The following is a 23,462-nucleotide window of genomic DNA, read 5'->3' as shown; positions in this document are numbered from 1 at the left end:
CTTGCTCACGAAGACCTAAGGCAAATTTGAGGAAGCCTATCATTGGAATATACAAGCCAAGTTATATAACAAAAAATTCCCACTAGCTAAATGGTAGTGACAAAACGAGAGACCCTGAATCATGAAGATCATGGTGCTTAATAAGCACAAGTGTGGAAGGATAGTAGCATTGTCCCTTCTCTCTTTTTCTCTCTTTTTTTTGGTGGGCTCTTTGGCCTCTTTTTTTTGGTGGGCATCTTTGGCCTCTATTATTTCCTCACATGGGACAATGCTCCATCAATGATGATCATCACACTTTCAACTCAAAACTTAGAGCAACGATGACTCTATATATATGGAATGCCTTCGGTAGTGTACCGTGACAATGATCTAGCATGGCATAGACATTAATGGAAACATCATGCTAGCTATCTTACGATCATGCAATGGCAATGTAGAAGTGGTGGCACATGTCATGGTAGTAGTTGCATGGCAATATATCTCGGAATGACTTTGAAAAAGCCATAGTAGGTAGGTATGGTGGCTGTTTTGAGGGAGGCTAATGGTGGGTTTTGTGCACCGGCGAAAGTTGCACGGCACTAAGAAGATAGTTATGGTGGAAGGTGAAAGTGCATCTAAACCATGGACTCAACATTAGTCATGAAGAACTCATATACTTGTTGCAAAAATTTTAGTAGTAATCGAAACAAAGCATTCAACGCATACTCCTAGGGGAAGGGTTGGTAGGTATAAACCATCGCGGGATCCCGACCGCCACACAAAGGATGACAATCAAAAGACTAATCATGCTCAGACTTCATCACACAGCGGTTCACCATACGTGCATGCTACGGGAATCACTAACTTCAACACAAGTATTTCTAGATCCACAACACCTTACTAGCATAACTTCAATATTACCATAACCACAACTCAAAACTAATTGAGATGAATCAAACTTCTCTAACTATTCAATGCACATGAAGGTGGAAGTTTTCATATCCCTTTGGATAACTATCCCTTTTGAGACTACTTTCATAGCATAGATCAACTACCAAGCCACGCAACGCCGTGCTCTAAAAGATAAAAGTGAAGCACATCGAGCAAAATCAACTAGCTCAAAAGATATAAGTGAAGCACATGTGAGCTGAATTGTCTACCAAAGAATATAAGTGAATCTCGACAAAATCATGGTGAGTGCATGTCTCTCTCTCTAGGTGTGCAGCAAGGATGTTTGTGACACAACAAAAATAAAAGACTCCTATGATACAAGACGCTCCAAGCAAAACACATAACATGTGGTGAATAAAAATATAGCCCCAAGTAATGTTACCGATGGATTTGAAGACGAAAGAGGGGATGCCTTCCCGGGGCATCCCCAAGCTTGAGCTCTTGCCACTCTTTATCTTTTTGTCCATAAGAACTTCACCCAAAACTTGAAAACTTCACAACACGAAACTTAAACAGAAACTCGTGATAACATTAGTATAAGAAAGCAAACCATCACTTCCTTAGGTACCGTAGCAAACTTAAATTCTACTTATGCTGATGTTGGGTTACTGTATTTTCAATCTTCCATGGCTAATACCCCCCCCCCCCCCGATACTATCCATAGTTTCATCAAAATAAGCAACCAACACACAAAAAACAGAATCTGTTAACAGAAGACCAGTCTGTAGCAATCTGTATACTTGGTGTACTTCTGGTACTTCAAAAATTCTGAAACATTACGAAAGTCTGAATAATTTGTGTAGCAATCAGCATAAAAAAGAATCAACTCAAAAGCTCTTACAGAAAAAACATGAAAATTATTTTCGTGAGCAGAAAGTTTCTGTCTTTTCCAGCATGACCAAACGATCATCCCCAAGACTAATCATAACGGTTTTGCTTGGCACAAACGCAAAAAGAAACACAAAAAACACAATCATAACAGAATTATGAAATTGTGGAAAACACAAAACAGAAAGAAAAAGGATAGATTCGTTGGGTTGCCTCCCAACAAGCGCTATTGTTTAACGCCCTTAGCTAGGCAAAAGGTGATGGAATCACGTATAGTCATCTTTGGTGCTCAAACCATAAGTAGCCCTCATCATAGATTCATAAGGCAATCTTATTTTCTTTCTAGGAAAGTGCTCCATGCCCTTCTTTAAAGGAAATTGAAATCTAAGATTCCCTTCCTTCATATCGATGATAGCACCAATTGTCCTTAGGAAAGGTCTACCAAGAATAATGGGACATGAAGGATTGCAATCTATGTCAAGTACAATGAAATCCACGGGTACATAGTTCTTCTTTGCAACAATAAGAACATCATTGATCCTTTCCATGAGTTTCTTGACAGTAGAATCCGCAAGATGCAAATTAAGAGAACACTCTTCAATCTCATGAAAACCAAGAATATCACATAAAGACTTTGGAATCGCGGAAACACTAGCACCCAAATCACACAAAGCATTGCACTCATAGTTTTTGATCTTGATTTTGATAGTAGGTTCCCACTCATCATGAAGTTTTCTAGGTATAGAGACTTCTAGTTCGAGCTTCTCTTCAAGATATTTCATCATAGCATCTACGATATGCGTGCTAAAGGCTTTGCTTTGGCTATAAGCATGTGGAGAGTTTGCAATGGATTGCATCAAAGAAATGTATTCAAAGAAGGAGCAATTATCATAATTGAATTCCTTGAAATCCAAAGTGGGAGTTTCATTACTACCCAAAATTTTGATTTCTTCTACTCCACTCTCCACACCTTTATCATCAAGATGGGTAGACTCCGAATCATTGGGGCGTTTTTCAATCAAAGTGGATTCATATCCAGCCCCTTCATCAATAGGTTTGACACGCGAAAACAAAGATTCAAGAGGAGTCACACCAAGCACTTTAAGATCTTCGTGATTTGCATCACAAATTTCAGGTTTAGCTGCCATCTTATTGACTAAGGTAGCCTGCTTGTCAGAAATTTGGCCCACCAATTTTTCAAGGTGAGCAAGCTGATAATTTAGTGCAAGGAAATCATTGGCCATATCATCAACTTCTTTATTCAAACAGACCAAAAAGGAATTTTGCTCTTTTAGTTCCCTACGGTAGTAACTATTTTGGTCAAACTGAGAAGACATGAAACCTTTGACATTAGTTTCAATCTCCTCCAATTTTCTTAAATAGTTTGGTTTGGCCATGAGGAAAGGTCTCTCACGAACAAGCATAAGAGCAGGCGAGGAAAACGGGCGAAAGGGAACGGCAAAAAGGCAAAAGGCAAAAGAAAACGGCAAAGGAGAAAGGCAAATGAAAACGGCAAATGTGAAGTGGGGGAGAGGAAAACGAGAGGCAACTGGCAAAAAAGTAAATGCAAGAGATGAGTTTGTGAGACCTACTTGGATAGATCTCTCCTTCCCCGGCAACAACGCCAGAAATACTTCTACTACTGCAACAAAAGACCTTCCAACGGCGCCAGAAACACGTGCTGACGGGAGACTGTTCTTGTCTTGATACTCCTCAGCAACGGCACCAGGAATCCTTCTGCTACGGCTACGCCTTTAGGGACTTCCTAGGCAAATATGCAAAGGATTTCCCCATGGCCTTGGAGCCTTGCATTGGTGTTCCCTCGAAGCCGAAATGGTGATGTAGCGCATCGGTGGTAAGTATTTCCCTCAGTTTTGAGAACCAATGTATCGATCCAGTAAAGGAGTATCACAAGTACCTGCACAAACACAAAAAGCTTGCTCCCAACGCTATGAAGGGGTTGTCAATCCCTTATAGATTGTTTGCCAAGTGAGAACTGAAAGCAACAAAGTAACAAAGCAAAGTAAAAGTGAAAGTGGAAACGATAGGTGTGAATAGACCCGGGGGCCGTAGTGTTCACTAATGGCTTCTCTCGTAAAAGCAAGTAAACGGTGGGTGAACAAATTACTGTCGAGCAATTGATAGAACCGCGCAAAGTCGTGATGTCATCTATGGCAATGATTATATCTATAGGCATCATGTCCAAAACAAGTAGACCGATACTTTCTACATCTACTACTATTAATCCACACGTCGACCGCTATCCAGCATGCATCTAGTATATTAAGTCCAAAAGAACAGAGTAATGCCTTAAGCAAGATGACATGATGTAGATGGACAATCTCATATCTACGACAAAGCCCACGTTGTTACCCTTGATGGCAACTACACGATGTGTGCCTTGCTGCCCCTACTGTCACTGGGAAAGGTCACCACACGGTAAGAACTCAAAACCAAGCACTTCTCCCATTGCAAGAATCATAGATCTAGTTGGCCAAACAAAACCCAAGACTCGGAGAGACTTGCAAGGATATCAAATCATGCATATAAGAAATCAGCAAAGACTCAAATATATATCATAGGTAATCTGATCACAAATCCAATCTCGACAAACACACCGCCAAAGAGGATTACATCGGATAGATCTCCATGAAGATCATGAAGAACTTTGTATTGAAGATCCAATAGAGAGAAGAAGCTATCTAGCTACTAACTACGGACCCGTAGGTCTGAAGTGAACTACTCACGAGTCATTGGAGGGGCGATGATGTTGATGTAGAAGCCCTCCAACTCCAAAGTCCCCTCCGACAGGGCATCGGGAAGGGTATCCAGATGAGATCTCGCGGAAACGGAAGCTTGCGACGGCGGAAAAGTGTTTTCGTAGATTCCCTAATTTTTTTTTCTGCATTTTAGGGAATATATAGGCGAAGGAGCTAGGTCAGGGGGCGCTAGGGAGGCCACAAGCCTGCTAGCCGCCGCCCCCCTGGTGGCGGCTACAGGGCTTGTGGACCCCCTGTAGCTCTCCTGGCTTGGCCCTCAAGCCCCGTGATCTTCTTCTGTTCGGGAAAAAAAATATTTCGGGGATATTATTCCGTTTGGACTCCGTTCGAAAATCAGATCTGAAAAGAGCCAAAAACACAGAAAAAACAGGAACTGACACTTGGCACTGAATTAATAAGTTAGTCCCAAAAAAGATATAAAAGGTATATAAAACATCCAAAGATGATAAGATAAGAGTATGAAACCATCAAAAATTATAGATACGTTTGAGACGTATCACTTGCCTATAACCCTAAAGTTGCCTCTACAGCACACAAAGTTGCTCGAAAAAAAAGTTCGTCAAAACCTATTCATATGAGATCTATTTTTGAAGAACTCGTCACGAGAAATCCAATAGTGAAAACGGATCTAAATCCCGACACTTAAATCAAAAGTTATGATTTTTTATTCTTTTAAAGCACCAATAAATATACGTAGTTTTCTTTTTGGCTGTCCTCATGATGGAAGGTGCGCTCTTTACAGCGGATGAGTGCACCGGTGCTCGCTAGCCTTGTCCTTAAAACATGTTTGTAAATTTTAATTTATTTTAAATTTTAAATATATTCTAGGATTTTAAAAATGTTAACAAACTTCGAAACGAATCTAAACCAAAGTATATAAAAATTTGAAAATGCCCTCTCATGCAGAGTATTCTGGCTAATAGGTTGTCAACTACTACTGAATGTAAAAAAAAGGTTGTCAAGTGCTACTCATGTACCTATGTCGCACACACGCATGGAAATTGCCACAACATCGACATGTGGTGGATGGGCCCCCTCGCTCACTGAGGTATTAATCAAACGAGCATTTGTGCTAGCTGCGCTCGGGGAATCTACAACAATACATAAAATATCTCTCATAAAAACCCTACCATATTAAGTAAAACATATATAAATATTTGTATGTAAATAGTTTATTTTAACCATAGTTACTTGCGAGAGTAAAGTTACTGACATCGTCTGTACAACAACAAAATCATCACTTAAAAGATGTCCCAAAAGTTCTACGGACTGTTTGTAGACCTACAAGGACACAGCTATTTTCAGCCTGAGCTCAAATGAGCCTGGCTGATTAATAAAATCATAAAAAATTAATAAAGGAAATGATTTTCTTTATGAGAAACATTGATAAAAAATTTACATGTTTGTAAAATTTCATCATGAAAACATATTTGTGGAAGTCGCAGAAAAAATAACAAAACCGATGCTTCAAAATGCTTCTTTCGAAAGCATTTTGAAGTACTAATTTTGTTTTTTTGCTGCGAAAGAATGTCATTTCAAAGTAAAAATTTGCAGTCGCTCAAAAAATTTGTTACAATTTATAAAAGAAAATTCGATTATTTTTCTTTTTTTTCCAAATCTGTTTTTCACCTGACCTCATTTGACCTCGGAGCAGAAGCATACTTTCGGACCTACAAGCATTATTTTATCTCTCCTCTCCCTTTTTCCTTCACATCACTACTTTTCCTATGTGCCAACTCTTCCCTACAGCTAACTATAGACTATATATATGACCTTACTAGTTGGCTGCTTGTTGTGTCGATCGATCGGTGCCTTGGTGACGAGGAGTCGAGAATACGGCATTCAGATATGATAACTGAGGTGACAGTCCTCTTGAGGGTCCGGAGCAACCCAATAGCACACATGTAAAACTGATCTAATCCATGTAAGCATAACTTGACCATGTATACCTATTAATAAAAAAAATAGATATTTATAGTCCGTCATGCTAGTTTATAAAACAAACCTAATATTTCTGATATTAATCCCGCAATACATATCAAATGTTTTTAAAAATAATCATATCTTCTAAAACATAACTCTAAATTTAACATGTTATATATAAAATTTGATTAAATAAATATCTAGAATCTGAATGTGGTGTAATTTTACCTGTTAACCATTTAAAATAAATACTATCTAGGATGCAATCGTAATTAATAATGCATTATCCGTCTTTCTTTAACACCGGTACAAATCCGGAATGTGGATAAACACCTTAGCAAAATTAGGATTGGAGACGAAATTAAAGATCACTTGCCCGTTTTTTTACGTATTAAATATACATGCAAGTCATGTTTAAATATAAAACCTGTGGAATCTTGAACTGTGTTTTTGTAGGCTAAGACCATATTTGTTTGGGTCGTAGCAACAAATTCTCATATTATAGACCATTTTTTATAAATTAAAAGTGTGTGGTATTCTTTTCTCCCGTTGCAACGCACATGCCCTTTGCTAGTGTATACACAAGAAGTTAGGGGCCTCTCGATCTTGACTGGATATAGGGTTCCTCGCCTAATCCTTTATTCCCTACCTCTGCCGCCACCACAACACACCTTATACCGAGAATCCAAGTTGAGATATCTCTTTTCATGAGGACACACAAAGCAATACATCTCAACAACAAGAGTGTGGTGTTACTTGACCAAGGAGGGCCCTAACCTTGGTAGGTCATTGTCCCTTGTGTGTAGACATCCTAATTTTCCACTCATACACCTCTCTGAATAAATTTAACTATCCATCATACACCCAGCTACTGCCGGATCTAAACACGAACACATGGTGTGTCATGGTTACTCAAGTTTTTGTCATGATATTTTTTCATGATGAAGAAAGCGGGAGACGGGGGTATCCCTCCCTCTGATCTCACTAGATCAACCACATATCCTCTCGGGTGTTCGTGATCAGGGTCCAACTGCACTTCGGTGGTTTGAGTCATCATTTGACTCATGGTACGTTGTGAATCTGGTCATTAACATCATAAATACATTGATATGGAAACAGTTAATCAAACCATCTTTGAACGCGTTGCATAGACCCAACAACCTAAAATCCTAATGTGCCTTCCCTTAGAAAAATATTACTCCCTCTGATCTAAATTAATTGACGCAGCTCTAACAAAAATAGTACTCCCTAGAGTTGTCGATTAATTTGGATAGTAGGAGGTATGTAGTAATACATATTCTAACAGAATTTCGTACGTACATATCCATGCATTCTAGTCATGAAACAAAAGCTCAAATGCAAGTGTGCATGTATTTCCAAATGTGTGTTCAACGCATCATATCAGTGGGGTTTGATTGAATATAAACCTCCTAACACGAGTTTCACTTGGCGCCTTGGAAATGATTTTCACCTCTACTGAGTAGGACGTTCATTTCCCTCTTTCCTCTATGAAAACCGTTCATATAACATGTAGCTACCATACACCTGTACTAGTAACTAATACTAAGAAGATTCAAATGGACAAGCTATATATTTTGTTTTGATAATTGTTGCCTATGGCAACCTAATTAGATCACTTTAGGTGAGAAAACTTGGTCAACTCTTAGTCGGTTACCCTAGACTTAAATTTGCCGTCAACATATGGTAGTTGTTGGGTTTCTTAAGGTAACCTTTAAGGTTCGAAGTAATAGTATTGAATCAACCATGGCAAGGAACATACAAGACCTAATGTTTGAATATGATATTCTAGATGTTTTCTCAAAACAAAATGATCATGACAATCTTGACAGGGGTAGGATGAAATAATATTTTGATGCATGGGATGATATTAGTAAATCAAAGTAACAAAAAGTTTGTCAAAGATTGAGAGAAATTTCTAAAATATGAAGATAGAATGCTTCCTATTTTCATTACATTGCAAGTCAATGGAGGAGAAAAAAATGTTGGATGGTTTCATCACTCATGAGGGGATTGTCAGTTCGAACAATGAGATGCTCCAACTAGCTTATAACTTCTATACGAGCCTCTTTGGACATGAACCCAAGCCTATCATCCACCTTGCCTATAATTTTTGTAGCTAGTATGGTCTATAGTTTCCGATGGAGGAAATGCTTCCTTGGAGAAGTCTTTCACCGATGAGGATATACAATTTCCCATGTTCCCCTCCTGTGCTAATGGTTCCCATGGCCCTGGTGGATTATATATCCATTTTATTTTACCAAATCATCTTGTATTTAATCATGAAAAGTTGATGTCCATAGTTTTGAACTTTGAGCAAGGCAAATTGGATATTCATTGTTTAAATTTCACCATTGTTACTATCTTGATTCCTAAGGAATGTACGTCAAAGACTTGAAAAAAATTGTAGCTCACTAAAGTTATGGTATCAAAGTCCTGCATGTAGTTAATATGTCGGTTTCTTCCAATCAGATATTGTCATTATTTCTACCCAAGAGATTCTTCACGAGGTCCATTAATCTTCTGGCTCTCCTAGTATGATTCTAACTATGAGTCGGTATATGGTAGTGTTAGCTTGGTTTATTTGGATGAGATGCTTTAACCAGGGGCTTTGAACACAAGTGGACATTCTAGATTATAAGTACTTTATTAAATAGATTCTTTTGTAGCATCAATTAGGTGAACAATAGATATTGCTCAGCTAGTAGAGGCCTTAAGTAGGGTGTCCCCTTTCAACCTTGTTTTTTAACCTAATTGTTAACGTGTTCATTGATAACTCACAAGTGTAGGGGATCAGTTGTAGTCATTTTGATAAGTAAGAGTGTCGAACTCAATGAGGAGCTAAATGTGGAATTAATTTTTTCTCAAGTTATATCAACCACTAATACAACTCTACACACACTAAACATTTGATTTACCTAGAAAAATAAATAAACTACTTTGTGGTTGTAGTGGGTTTGAAAGAATATAAGGAATGTGGAAATAAAAGTTAGGTGTCATTTAAATGAAAGGACAATAAATTAAATGTAGCGACTGTGGAAAAGTGGTGGTCCGACGTGTGGAATTCTCCCTAGGCAACTGATAACTAGAAAGATAATCCCCATTGTAGTTTTATGTGTGGGAGAGGCATCTACTAACATACTATCCCTTACTTGTAATTTCAAGCACTTATGATTTTAAGTATTAGCAAGCATCCACAACTAATAACAAGTTCATTAAGGTATACCCAACCATAGCATGAAGATAAATTTATCCCTCTACATCACATATGTATCGATCCCTACTCTCGGCCTTGGTAATTTCGGTTCTCTCCCGTAGACCTATGCATAGTTTTCTCCAAGATAAAAGTAACACTAAAGTGTGATCCATATACGTGCACTCTCATATGATGGGCTCCAAAAGACAACGACAAAATAAAATGTGCAACTAAAACAAATCATTGTCACCAATTAACCCATATAGTACAGAAGTAATCTTCTCAAACATAATAGCGATGAGACAAATCATTGGATAATAATTTATAACATAAAACCATGTTCAAGTAGGGGTTTATAGCTGGTTGGTGGAGAGTGGACCACTGTATAAATAGTAGGAAAGGGGATGGAGGTGTTGATGAAGACGACAAAGTTGATGGAGATGATCAATGTGAGGATGGTTTCCTCGGCGGCGCTCCGGCACCACTAGAGAGAGGGGCAGAGATCCCCCCCACACACTTCTTATTTTTTTCTTGGCCTTCTCCTAAATGAGATAAGGGTTCCCCCTCTAGTCCTTGGCCTCCATCGCTCCCGAAGGGAGGTCCCCCCTCTGAGATTGGATCTCTCTCCTTTGTTTCTTTTTGTTTTCGGTTCTCTTATCCAGTCGAGCACCCGCTTTATAGCCAAAGATCTATAACTCCAATCGATCTGAAATTTTATTTATTTTTCATAAAATTAGATTTTCTATGGTGAAAGAAGGGATCCTACCGACATTCACAACCCCCACATCGGCCCATGGCGCTCCCCTGGCCATGTGGGGCACTCAGGTGCCATCTTGAGTTTATTCCTTCGCACAAAAATCATATATATTCCGCAAAAAATCATATCAAATCACCGGGGTATCTTGACCTTCCTAGATATTTATTTTCTATAAAATCAAAAACATGCACAAGAAGGAACTAACATTAGGCACTAGATTAATAGGTTAGTCCAAAAATAATATAAATTAATGCGAAAAATATGTAAAAGCGGTATGATGATAACATGAAACAATAAAGAAATATAGATATGTTAGAGACGTATCATTCATTAAGATATTGCAGAAAAGTTGTTGTTCACAATATTGTTAGAGATCTCCCTCATAACATTATTCCTGGTGGCGTCATCATCTTGTGATATGCATGTCTTCCTTAAGGAAGATATATAATGCTAGGAACCTTAATTGGTTGTTGTCGGGCTTTAAAAATCTCTTCGGTGTAATAGTACTTATCATAACAATGGTTTGATGAGTATTAATGATGTTGATGGCATTCCTAGAGCTTGCTCAAGTGTTTTGTTGTAAGATTGGTTATTCTAAGCTTAGGAAATAATATGTAAACCCACTACTTGAAAAAATATTAAGAGAATTGACGGATATAGAGGGTGATTGATATCTCGTGATGCCAAATGTATCCATTTCAGGCCAAATTTATATTCTTTCTTATTTGTCATCTATCATGACATTTCCTACCTGGCCTATTCATGATATCAACTCTCACACACTTCTTTGTGTGTGTGTGTGGGGGGGGGGGGGTGAATAAATATAAGCGTGCATCAACCGGGGCAGGTTTTGGGTCGAGGTTGGAGAAGCCGAATTTCAAATTACAAGCTCAATCCTACCGAATATCTCTCTTTCTTGATTGTATGAATTGTCACCATGATTATGATCTTGGGCATTGATGACTAGTTGAATTGTATGATGCACCTCTTGTGATCAGTATGTTTATGGAACCGATCGTGTTCATGCTATGTCTTGAACTAATGGAGTCGGTGAGATTATGTGATTCATTTTCACTATGATCCCGGAGACACCATTGGGTTGATTCACTAGACAAGTATTGAATGATATATATATATATATGTATATATATATATATATATATATACATGTATATATATATATATATGTATGTATATATATATATATATATATGTATATATATATACATATATATATACATATATATATATATATACATATATATATATATATACATATATATATATATATATGTCTATTCTAATAACACCTCTTAAAAGTCTTATTCTTCTAACACTCTTGTTGTGCAAGCAGCAATCAAACCGCACCAAGCACACACAAAAGACCTCACCCCACCTCCTCCACCTTCTTCCTCCCGCACCGCATCCCTCCCCTCCACCTTCTTCCCTCATGAACCCAATCCACTTCTCCCCAACCACCTCCCCCACCAGAGCCGCCTCCTACATTGGGAGTGCTCGTCGTGCCACCCACATCCTACCTGGCGACGCGCTGCCACCTCCCCCCAGCCCACTGTGACAGTCCGATGCCGACGTTCCAGAAGATTCCCCTCTCTTTCCGTTTTCGTCGGGTGTCTATTTTCTTTTGTCGCATCATCATCGCATCATGCGCATGATCTGCATTGCATCGGCATCCTGTTGCCGCCAGTTTTCAAAACTTGCATCCGTTGTTAGTTGCCGGTTCTCGTCGTTGTCCGTTCTGAGCCCGACCGCACTCGCACGCGCCCGCGGCATCGTCGAAACCCTGTATTTAAAGTGCGTTTAAAACTTCCTCTGATCGGGTTGGAATTTGTCATGCGGTATTAATTTAGTGTAGGTAGGCCGTCCGTCAAATTTCATCGCGATCGGAGCTCGTTTGTCACCCGTGCCGTTTATTATATAGCGGCACTATAGCCGGTCGATTGTCGGACGTTTTGGTATTTTAAACTCTGTCACCGGGTTGCCCGTTTTTCTCTGTCATCTCCGCCTAGCGCCTCTGCACAGTGCACCGCCCCTACGCGCAGCCCAGTCCGAAACCTCCCGGTGCCCGAAACACACAGTCGTAACCGTTGGGTCCGGATCAACCCCGTTTTACCGCAAATCGTCATCGATTTGTTCACTGGACTCCCTAACCTGCCTATTTCCGACCGTCTAATTAAATCAAAGGGTCCTGAGCTAGTTTATATATATATTTTTTATTTTTTTATATAGATCAACCGTGCCAACCCTAAAATTTAGGGACAAATTCCCGTGTCCCATCCGCCGCCGCCGCACACCACTTGGTCTCCTCCTCTCTCAATTTCCCCACCGAGCCAATCCCCTCCATCTCGCATCAGCGCCGCCACCTGTTGTCTTCTACCTCGGGATCCCCAGATGCAGCCAGCCATCGGAGCCATGCCCCGTGCCCGGCAGCACCCATGCGCCCGAGCCTCGCTCGATCCACGATGCTGGAGCCCCCGCCTTCGCCCACATCCGGCGAGCTCTGTCTGAGCGCCCCCGGCCTCCTTCGTGCTCGCCACGGTCGGTTCGAAATCGACCCCCAACCCCGCGTACGAGGAGCTCCTCCAGCTGCAGTGCCGTCTCAAGCATGGAGCAGGAGCAGCAGCATCCGACGCCCATGGAAGCCGCGCCGCAGGTCCATGCCATGCCCGGTCTTCTCCTTCCTCTTTTTTTTATTCCTTTCTTCTCTCCCTAATCCCTCTCTCTCCAGGGAACCAGCTGCGCTAAGAGCTCCCCCTTCCCCTGCGCGTCTGGTCGCGTCCGCCCGCGCGAGCCCGCTGCTCTGCACCGGTGTAGCGCGCAGGGACGTCTCCTTCTGCAGCAAGCGAGCCCACCTCGAGCTCCCTCATGTGCGTCGTTCTGAACATTCATGCATGAGCCCCGCAGCCCCGCCGCCTCGTGCCCTCGCCGGAGGTCGGAATCGGTGACCCCGCGCCGCCAGAAGCCGCTCCAGGCCAGAACCTCTCCCGTTCCCCTCTCCTTCCTGCTCTCCTTCCTCCTCATGTTGATTCCCTCTCTCTCTCTCTTATATTTTTTTCTCTGAACTTATCTGAACCAGGAGCAGCAGCCATGGGAACCCCTGGGCCCGAGTCTAGCTCGCCGTCGCGTGGAATCGGGTCCCTGCAGACGGATCCGTGACCCAACGCCCATCCCCAAGTCTCCGCCTTGCTGGTACCTTCAGCGCCGAAGCCCAAGCACTGATGGTAGCCTGTATCCCCGCCGGTTTCGTGTGTCTGCTGTAAGAACGCCCTGTTCTGAACTGTGCTTCATTTTGCCCAGATGCATTCTAATTGTTGGCCTTACTAGGATTTCCATGTCACTAATATCACGATCACGCCAGCAGCCGAGCTGGCTAGCACCACTCTGTTTCATCCCAGAGGTCTGGGGTTCGAAACCCAGCTGTGGCAATTTATTTTTGCCCTATTTCCGTTGATGTGCCTGTAGAGGTGCTCCATCTTCTGGCGAATATCCTGTGAAATATCAAAACGGGGTGCTAGCTGAGTTGGTTAGCGCAGTAGTGCTACCTCCTCTTGGAGGTCCAGGGATCAAATCACAATGACTGTATTCTTTAGCTTCTGCATTTATTTTCGTTTTCATAGTTTTAAGTAGTGCATCTGTTTTATGTTCAACCTTGCCCCTTTGAAATCACTAGCATCTGCATGTCATCTTGGTTCCCCTGTCAATCCACATGCAGGAGGTCCTGGGGTCAAATCCCATAGAGGCCGAATTATTATGTTTCTGTTTTTTTTTTCTTTTCTTTTCCTTTTCTTCTTGTAGTTTTTTTTGCTAGTTGCAGATACCCCATAATCTGCCTCCAGCACATGGGGAACCCGGTAATCGGGATCACCCCATCATTTTGTTTGAAATGATATGCACACACCTCCAGTTCGTTGCACCGGTATCTCGTCGAGCTATCAGTACCGGAACGTGTTGTGACTATCATTGCATGCGTGATGCATCCTTGGCATACAATCTTGTGTTGCTCGTATCTTTTAGTTCATAACTCCGTTGGAATTGGTCCATATATGTAAATGGACTAGTATGATGTGTAGTTTCACGTGCTCCACGGGATCACCCCATCATTTTGTTTGAAATGATATGCACACACCTCCAATTCATTGCACCGGTATCTCGTCGAGCTATCAGTACCGGAACGTGTTGTGACTGTCATTGCATGCGTGATGCATCCTTGGCATACAATCTTGTGTTGCTCGTATCTTTTAGTTCGTAACTCCGTTGGAATTGGTCCATATATGTAAATGGACTAGTATGACGTGTAGTTTCACGTGCTCCACTTTGTTTTCCTGTTTAACAAACTTAAAATGTGATTAGGACAAATCTGGACAGGACTAAGATATAACACGTGGGGTCATTTCGAAGGTGCTATATGTCATTTCCGACCTCATTTAAAATGCCTAGATAGGTAGATTACTTGCGCTTCACCTCTTGCCATGTTTAACAACATTTAATATTGCCGTGTATCTAATCGAGATAGAACTAAATAAATAAACGTGGAGTTTCGTCAATATGCAACTCGTTGCATATTGAGCTTCACTTAATGTGTAGTGTTTGATTGTTGTGTTTGCCATGCCTTGCATTAGACCGTTCATGCATAATATGTGTCTTGCATCGTGTGGTGAATTTCGTGTGTTGATTTGTGTTTCCGGTTTGCTTCGTCTCGATAGAGTTCCGCAACGTGCCGGATTGTGAGGACCCGTTCGACTACGTCGGTTCGTCTGCTTCACGGAGGCATTCTTCTTCCAAGCAGGATCTCAGGCAAGATGATCATTTCCCCAGGTACCATTAGTATCATTGCCATGCTAGTTTTATCGCTTCTATCGATTATGTCTCGTTGCCTACCACCTGTTAAATATTAGCCTCTCAACAATGCCACGATTACATTCAACCTGTTCAACCTAGCAAACCACTGATTGGCTATGTTACTGCTTGCTTAACCCTGTTGATAGCGTTGCTAGTTGCAGGTGCAGATGCTTCCATGCAAAAGCATGGGTTCCTTGTTATATCACCATATTAAATGCTATTTAATTTAATGCACCTATATACTTGGTAAAAGGTGGAAGGCTCGGCCTTTCTAGCCTGGTGTTTTGTTCCACCTTTGCCCCCTTTAGTTACCGGCTACCGGTGTTATGTTCCATAAATGAGCGCTCCTAACACGATCGGGGTTGTTATGGGGACCCCCTTGATAATTCGTTTTAGATTAAAGCTGGTCTAGCAAGGCCCAACTTTGGTACTACATTTGCCTAAACACCTAATAAAATTGCATAGGGACTTTCCGGACCCCGAGGATAATTTAATCAACCCCGGGCTAGTGCTCCTCATGAGTGTTGGCCCCACCTGAGCGATGTCCGGCGCCCCTCTGGTCACCCGGAGGTTTAGCGATCCCGACGTCTAGCTCATCCGCCGTGTCCTGAGAACGAGGTACGCGACTCCTATCGGGATCGTCGACACGTCGGGCGGCCTTCCTGGATTAGTTTTACCTTTGACGAGATATCTTGTGCATCGGGATTCCGGTGATGCTTTGGGTAATCTCAGAGTTGAGGTTTTCCATTAGGGAATCCGACGAGATCGCGAGCTTCGTGATTGAGGATTTCTATGCGGCTTGTGGTAATTTGTGATGGACTAGTTGGAGCACCCCTGCAGGGTTAAATCTTTCGGAAAGCCGTGCCCGCGGTTATGTGGCAACGTGGAAGCTTTGTTTAACACTGGTTCTAGATAACTTGAAGTTAACTTAATTAAAACATGCCAACTGTGTGCGTAACCGTGACTGTCTCCTTCGTGAGTTCCTTCTCCGATCGAGGACACGGTGGGGTTATGTCTGACGTAGGTAGGTGTTCAGGATCATTCTTTTGATCATCTGTAGTGACGTCCGTTATGCGTAGATCTCCCCCCTCTTATTTCTTGTACTCGTAAGTTAGCCACCAAATATATGCTTAGTCGCTGCTGCAACCTCACCATTTAACCATGCCTCACCCATTAAGCTTTGCTAGTCTTGATACCTTTGGAAATGAGATTGCTGAGTCCCCTGTGGCTCACAGATTACTACAACACCAGTTGCAGGTACAGGTAAAGGTTACGTGACGCGAGCGCGTTGATTGTTCATTTGGAGTTGCTTCTTCTTCTTCTTCTTCATCGATCTAGGATGGGTTCCAGGCCGGCAGCCTGGGATAGCAAGGATGGACGTCGTTCTTATTTTCTTGTTTGTTTTCGTCCGTAGTCGGACCCTGCTCTTACTCTTGATGAATATGTAATGTACTGTGGTGACTCTGATGTAGCTTGTGGCGAGTGTAAGCCAATTCTATATATATATCTCTTCTTTTCAGTACATGTACTTGTAACGATATCCATTCTTGCGACACGACGAGATGCGCTTCTATCCCTGACGAGGCCTTCGTGCCAAATTGAGGATAGGGTCGCATCTTGGGTGTGACAAGTTGGTATCAGAGCCTGTACCGACCTAGGAGCCCCCTTGATTGATCGAACTTGGTCGAGTCGAGTCTAGTGAAAAACTATTTAAGTCTTAGTTATATATCGGAGAGTAGGATTCTTTTTTCTCCTCTTCTATGCTCTGGTGAGGAATCTTGACGTAATAATTTACTCTACTCCTCTTCCCACTCAAATCTTTTTAGGATCGCGCGGATATTCTTGGGGTCTATATGATGCCGATGTGACGGAGTTCTGTCTTGGTGCCTCCTGTCTGACTTGATCTTCTTCCGAGGAGTTGAGCTCCACGGGATTCTTGAGCACATCGTTATCATTCAGATTTCTTAGTATCTCAGAACGAAGGATGTTCGTAATTGCTTCAATATGAGTAGTGGCGAGATAACCCCGATGTCCCCAGTACTGGTGCAGATTGTTCGGGAGTACTGCCATACTTTGTATCGTTGTGATCACGAGGGTCTGTTGTAGATGAAGGTCCAAGATTCTGGTCGTGTGTTGACGGATGTGATACAAGTGACAGTTTAGTATAGGAATTGTGTGATATTACTCCTTGTATCCGTGTACCAGATTGCATGACCAGATATTTCGGGAATTCATAGGTGGGAATTCAAGTAGTTGCTTATAGGACAATCTTCCAACAAATGCATGATGTTAGGTTGGGGTTCGACATCTAGTGGATTCGTCTGTTCACGGTCGACTTACAACAGTACACGTTGTGTCTTAAAGAGTCCTTGTAGCTTGCTACAATTCGGGGACGCTTCGTATGTCGGGTGCACTACCTTGCACTTGATGGCTACTGTAAAATCGAGCCCGTGCGATCCTGTCCACAAAAATATCGAACGTAAATCTTTCTCATGAGTTTGTTCTGGTTTGTTTCATAAGCCACACCCTTTGTTTTGTTGAACTATGGTAATTCAGTTGCTTCGATGTCAAGTGGTGATTTCAGATCTTTCCTAATCTGTGTTCTCATATTTTTTTGTGAATGCAATTCTTTGATCAATCAGATTGTAGTATCATTTCTTATCAACCGGAGTCGTCGAGCTAATTCTTTTTCAACCGGTGTGTTTCTCTTCAAGGAATCATATCCTCTCCAATTTTGCAAGATCATTCTCTCAATTCTTTCCGAAGTTTATCTCATCTGTCCCATGTTGTCTTTGTTTTTCCCACCCTCCCGCCCTTTTTCTCAGTGATTCAATTTTCATCCAGGAGTTTCTTTTCATTGTGTTTCCGCTATCTCGTCTTCCTTTCGTAGCCGTTGATTCGTTGTGAAGATTCTCAGGAGCTTCATGTTCATCTTTGTTCATTCTTGTCATCATTACCGGTGAATTTAATTCAGTTATCCAGGGTCATCATATCCTTTTCAAACATTAAATTCTTTCCTATGATGGGAATTCTTATGAGCCTATCTTGTTATTCATTCCTCTCTCTTTCTATCCGGAGTGTTAAAGATATTTCAGTAGTTTCTCGTTTTCAATTCTTTTAATTATTTCGAGGTGCTAACCTCATCTAGTTTTCTTATACCGGTGCAATATCTCTCGTTCTAGCAATTGTTTCAACGGTGATTTCTTTGAGTGGGCCCATAACCCACAGGTTTTTCCGAGGATCTTTCCTAGCTCTTCTAATTTTTTTCCCCGAAGATCTCTAATTCTTTTCAACTATGACATAAGTATGAATTTCATCAGTCATACCCCTTCTCCAAGGCCTATTCGAATTAATTCTCATATTTGGCTCAACCTTTCATTCTTCATTATTCCGGAGTGTCTCAGCTATTCTTGGTGTTGTTTCTCGTCATCATTCTCACCTTGCAAATTCGAAGGAGTGTTCCTCGTAAATCTTGGTTCATTCTCTTCGAGATTCATCATTTCAGCTCGGTGCCATCATCTTAATTGTTTCAATCATGTGTAATCCATTTTCTTGCTATCCGGTGCTTTTCTGAGTTGTTTTCATTCTCGAGCCTCCGAAGGCCATCGTTTTAGAAGATTCTTCGTTCTCAGCTTTCAGCTTTCTCCCTCAATTCTTCTCAATTGTTGTCTCTTCGCTCGTCTCTCGGTTATCCGGTGCCTTATTCAAGTTTTCTGTTAGGTGGCTCAAGATCTTTTCATTCTCTTATATCTCCCTTAATTCTTGGTTTTTCCATTCAATTGTGAGTTCTTACCGGTGTTGCCTTCAATTATGCTTCAAGTGGGGTTTTTTCTCTCTGTTTCTCCAAGATTCATTTCTACAAGAATAAGTTGTATGCTAGATCTGTTGCTTGTCATCAATTTAACTTGATGAAGGATAAGCATAACATAATTCTTATTCTTGTTCTTCCTTCTTCCAAGAGATTTCAATTGTTCTTCCAGAGCGGCGCATGATATCAATTCTTTTCTCAAGTATCCGTTCTCTTGCATTTTCAAGTGCATTTGTTCTTCCTTGATCCTTTGAGGTGGTATTATAGCCTTCTTGTTAGTGTAGGAGCCTCGAAGAGTTTTCCTCTCAGGAATGAGATAATTAAATCCACCAATTCTATGATCATGAGATATTTTCAACCCATGATTTCTTCATTGAGCTATTTTGGTTTGGATTTCACATAAAGTTTTTCCTAGGGATTGTGCTATCATGCTACTTGTCAATAATCCCAGTTCTCAATGTATCCTCTCGGTGTAAGAAGTTTTCATATCTTTGCTTTCATCTATCCTTGGTTCTTGTAGTGGTTGGTTGTCACCTCATAGATGTTGAGATGATTTTCATAAGCCCACTACTATCTTGTTCTTTTCATTGTTGTTTTTCCAACAACTTCGTCCAATTCTTCTTGCAAGGATGCTTGTCAAGTTCATTTGAGTTAGTAGTTGTCATTCTCTCTTCATTCTCTTCTTCCGTATGAGCTAGTTCCTATTCTATTGTTCCGGAGGCATTGTGATGTTGCTCTTTTGGGTCTATCTTGTGGTTCTACCAGATCATGGTGTTCCCTTGTTCTATTTACTTGTTGGTTGTGAATATTGTCTAATTCTTCCACCTTTTCGAATTTTTTGTCCCATTTTCCTACCGAAGTGCTGCCGAAATTTTCCGTGAATTCTTGCTTCTTTCCCATGTCATTCCTCGTCGCTTTGCAACCTTCAGGGATCGTTGTTTTCACTCGTTTGCCAAAGAAGCGACTAAGTTCTTACCCCCTGTTCTTTCTCATCCTCTCCCCCTTTCATTCTTGGATCTCGGGGCGAGATCCTCTTGTAGTGTAGGAGAGTTGTGACAGCCCGATGCCGACGTTCCAGAAGATTCCCCTCTCTTTCCGTTTTCGTCGGGTGTCTATTTTCTTTTGTCGCATCATCATCGCATCATGCACATCATCTGCATTGCATCGGCATCCTGTTGCCGCCAGTTTTCAAAACATGCATCCGTTGTTAGTTGCCGGTTCTCGTCGTTGTCCGTTCTGAGCCCGACCGCACTCGCACGCGCCCGCGGCATCGTCGAGACCCTGTATTTAAAGTGCGTTTAAAACTTCCTCTGATCGGGTTGGAATTTGTCGTGCGGTATTAATTTAGTGTAGGTAGGCCGTCCGTCAAATTTCATCGCGATCGGAGCTCGTTTGTCACCCGTGCCGTTTATTATATAGCGGCACTATAGCCGATCGATTGTCGGACGTTTTGGTATTTTAAACTCTGTCACCGGGTTGCCCGTTTTTCTCTGTCATCTCCGCCTAGCGCCTCTGCACAGTGCACCGCCGCTACGCGCAGCCCAGTCCGAAACCTCCCGGTGCCCGAAACACACAGTCGTAACCGTTGGGTCCGGATCAACCCCGTTTTACCGCAAATCGTCATCGATTTGTTCACTGGACTCCCTAACCTGCCTATTTCCGACCGTCTAATTAAATCAAAGGGTCCTGAGCTAGTTTATATATATATATTTTATTTTTTTTATATAGATCAACCGTGCCAACCCTAAAATTTAGGGACAAATTCCCGTGTCCCATCCGCCGCCGCCGCACACCACTTGGTCTCCTCCTCTCTCAATTTCCCCACCGAGCCAATCCCCTCCATCTCGCATCAGCGCCGCCACCTGTTGTCTTCTACCTCGGGATCCCCAGATGCAGCCAGCCATCGGAGCCATGCCCCGTGCCCGGCAGCACCCATGCGCCCGAGCCTCGCTCGATCCACGATGCTGGAGCCCCCGCCTTCGCCCACATCCGGCGAGCTCTGTCTGAGCGCCCCCGGCCTCCTTCGTGCTCGCCACGGTCGGTTCGAAATCGACCCCCAACCCCGCGTACGAGGAGCTCCTCCAGCTGCAGTGCCGTCTCAAGCATGGAGCAGGAGCAGCAGCATCCGACGCCCATGGAAGCCGCGCCGCAGGTCCATGCCATGCCCGGTCTTCTCCTTCCTCTTTTTTTATTCCTTTCTTCTCTCCCTAATCCCTCTCTCTCCAGGGAACCAGCTGCGCTAAGAGCTCCCCCTTCCCCTGCGCGTCTGGTCGCGTCCGCCCGCGCGAGCCCGCTGCTCTGCACCGGTGTAGCGCGCAGGGACGTCTCCTTCTGCAGCAAGCGAGCCCACCTCGAGCTCCCTCATGTGCGTCGTTCTGAACATTCATGCATGAGCCCCGCAGCCCCGCCGCCTCGTGCCCTCGCCGGAGGTCGGAATCGGTGACCCCGCGCCGCCAGAAGCCGCTCCAGGCCAGAACCTCTCCCGTTCCCCTCTCCTTCCTGCTCTCCTTCCTCCTCATGTTGATTCCCTCTCTCTCTCTTATATTTTTTTCTCTGAACTTATCTGAACCAGGAGCAGCAGCCATGGGAACCCCTGGGCCCGAGTCTAGCTCGCCGTCGCGTGGAATCGGGTCCCTGCAGACGGATCCGTGACCCAACGCCCATCCCCAAGTCTCCGCCTTGCTGGTACCTTCAGCGCCGAAGCCCAAGCACTGATGGTAGCCTGTATCCCCGCCGGTTTCGTGTGTCTGCTGTAAGAACGCCCTGTTCTGAACTGTGCTTCATTTTGCCCAGATGCATTCTAATTGTCGGCCTTACTAGGATTTCCATGTCACTAATATCACGATCGCGCCAGCAGCCGAGCTGGCTAGCACCACTCTGTTTCATCCCAGAGGTCTGGGGTTTGAAACCCAGGTGTGGCAATTTATTTTTGCCCTATTTCCGTTGATGTGCCTGTAGAGGTGCTCCTTCTTCTAGCGAATATCCTGTGAAATATCAAAACGGGGTGCTAGCTGAGTTGGTTAGCGCAGTAGTGCTACCTCCTCCTGGAGGTCCAGGGATCAAACACAATGACTGTATTCTTTAGCTTCTGCATTTATTTTCAGTTTCATAGTTTTAAGTAGTGCATCTGTTTTATGTTCAACCTTGCCCCTTTGAAATCACTAGCATCTGCATGGAAATTTAGTTTTGCCCTATTTCCGTTGATGTGCCTGTAGAGGTGCTCCTTCCTTTGGCGAATATCCTGTGAAATATCAAAACGGGGTGCTAGCTGAGTTGGTTAGCGCAGTTAGCTGTAGTTTCACGTGCTCCACGGGATCACCCCATCATTTTGTTTGAAATGATATGCACACACCTCCAATTCATTGCACCGGTATCTCGTCGAGCTATCAGTACCGGAACGTGTTGTGACTGTCATTGCATGCGTGATGCATCCTTGGCATACAATCTTGTGTTGCTCGTATCTTTTAGTTCGTAACTCCGTTGGAATTGGTCCATATATGTAAATGGACTAGTATGACGTGTAGTTTCACGTGCTCCACTTTGTTTTGCTGTTTAACAAACTTAAAATGTGATTAGGACAAATCTGGACAGGACCAAGATATAACACGTGGGGTCATTTCGAAGGTGCTATATGTCATTTCCGACCTCATTTAAAATGCCTAGATAGGTAGATTACTTGCGATTCACCTCTTGCCATGTTTAACAACATTTAATATTGCCGTGTATCTAATCGAGATAGAACTAAATAAATAAACGGAGTTTCGTCAATATGCAACTCGTTGCATATTGAGCTTCACTTAATGTGTAGTGTTTGATTGTTGTGTTTGCCATGCCTTGCATTAGACCGTTCATGCATAATATGTGTCTTGCATCGTGTGGTGAATTTCGTGTGTTGATTTGTGTTTCCGGTTTGCTTCGTCTCGATAGAGTTCCGCAACGTGCCGGATTGTGAGGACCCGTTCGACTACGTCGGTTCGTCTGCTTCACGGAGGCATTCTTCTTCCAAGCAGGATCTCAGGCAAGATGATCATTTCCCTAGATACCATTACTATCATTGCCATGCTACTTTTATCGCTTCTATCGATTATGTCTCGTTTCCTACCACCTGTTAAATATTAGCCTCTCAACAATGCCACGATTACATTCAACCTGTTCAACCTAGCAAACCACTGATTGGCTATGTTACTGCTTGCTTAACCCTGTTGATAGCGTTGCTAGTTGCAGGTGCAGATGCTTCCATGCAAAAGCATGGGTTCCTTGTTATATCACCATATTAAATGCTATTTAATTTAATGCACCTATATACTTGGTAAAAGGTGGAAGGCTCGGTCTTTCTAGCCTGGTGTTTTGTTCCACCTTTGCCCC

The 23,462-nt window shown here is 42.7% G+C and overlaps 2 protein-coding genes across 4 annotated transcripts; both read left to right on the top strand.

The window, feature by feature from the left end:
* The first annotated feature begins 12,740 nt into the window (after positions 1-12,740).
* On the top strand, positions 12,741-15,193 carry LOC123447259. Of its 2 annotated transcripts, XR_006631487.1 has the most exons (3): positions 12,741-13,103; positions 13,179-13,706; positions 15,154-15,193. XR_006631487.1 is itself a non-coding variant. In XM_045123848.1 (2 exons), exons 1-2 carry the CDS (start codon positions 12,886-12,888, stop codon positions 13,393-13,395), a joined length of 435 nt encoding a protein of 144 aa, XP_044979783.1. In that variant the 5' UTR covers positions 12,744-12,885; the 3' UTR covers positions 13,396-13,839. The 2 variants fall into 2 exon arrangements, 1 of the variants encoding a protein (XP_044979783.1); XM_045123848.1 differs by lacking the exon at positions 15,154-15,193 and having other exon boundaries at positions 12,744-13,103; positions 13,179-13,839.
* A 5,678-nt stretch (positions 15,194-20,871) lies between these two features.
* LOC123447258 lies at positions 20,872-23,064 on the top strand. 2 transcript variants are annotated; one of them, XR_006631486.1, is made up of 3 exons: positions 20,872-21,249; positions 21,324-21,849; positions 23,025-23,064. XR_006631486.1 is itself a non-coding variant. In XM_045123847.1 (2 exons), the coding sequence occupies exons 1-2, from the start codon at positions 21,032-21,034 to the stop codon at positions 21,538-21,540; spliced, it is 435 nt and encodes a 144-aa protein (XP_044979782.1). In that variant the 5' UTR covers positions 20,881-21,031; the 3' UTR covers positions 21,541-21,982. The 2 variants fall into 2 exon arrangements, 1 of the variants encoding a protein (XP_044979782.1); XM_045123847.1 differs by lacking the exon at positions 23,025-23,064 and having other exon boundaries at positions 20,881-21,249; positions 21,324-21,982.
* The last annotated feature ends 398 nt before the right edge of the window (positions 23,065-23,462 follow it).

The sequence above is a fragment of the Hordeum vulgare genome, chromosome 4H (assembly GCF_904849725.1).
Source record: "Hordeum vulgare subsp. vulgare chromosome 4H, MorexV3_pseudomolecules_assembly, whole genome shotgun sequence".
NCBI lineage: Eukaryota > Viridiplantae > Streptophyta > Magnoliopsida > Poales > Poaceae > Hordeum > Hordeum vulgare.
Note: the sequence above shows the minus strand (reverse complement) of the source record. Positions and strands in the feature narration are given on the sequence as shown.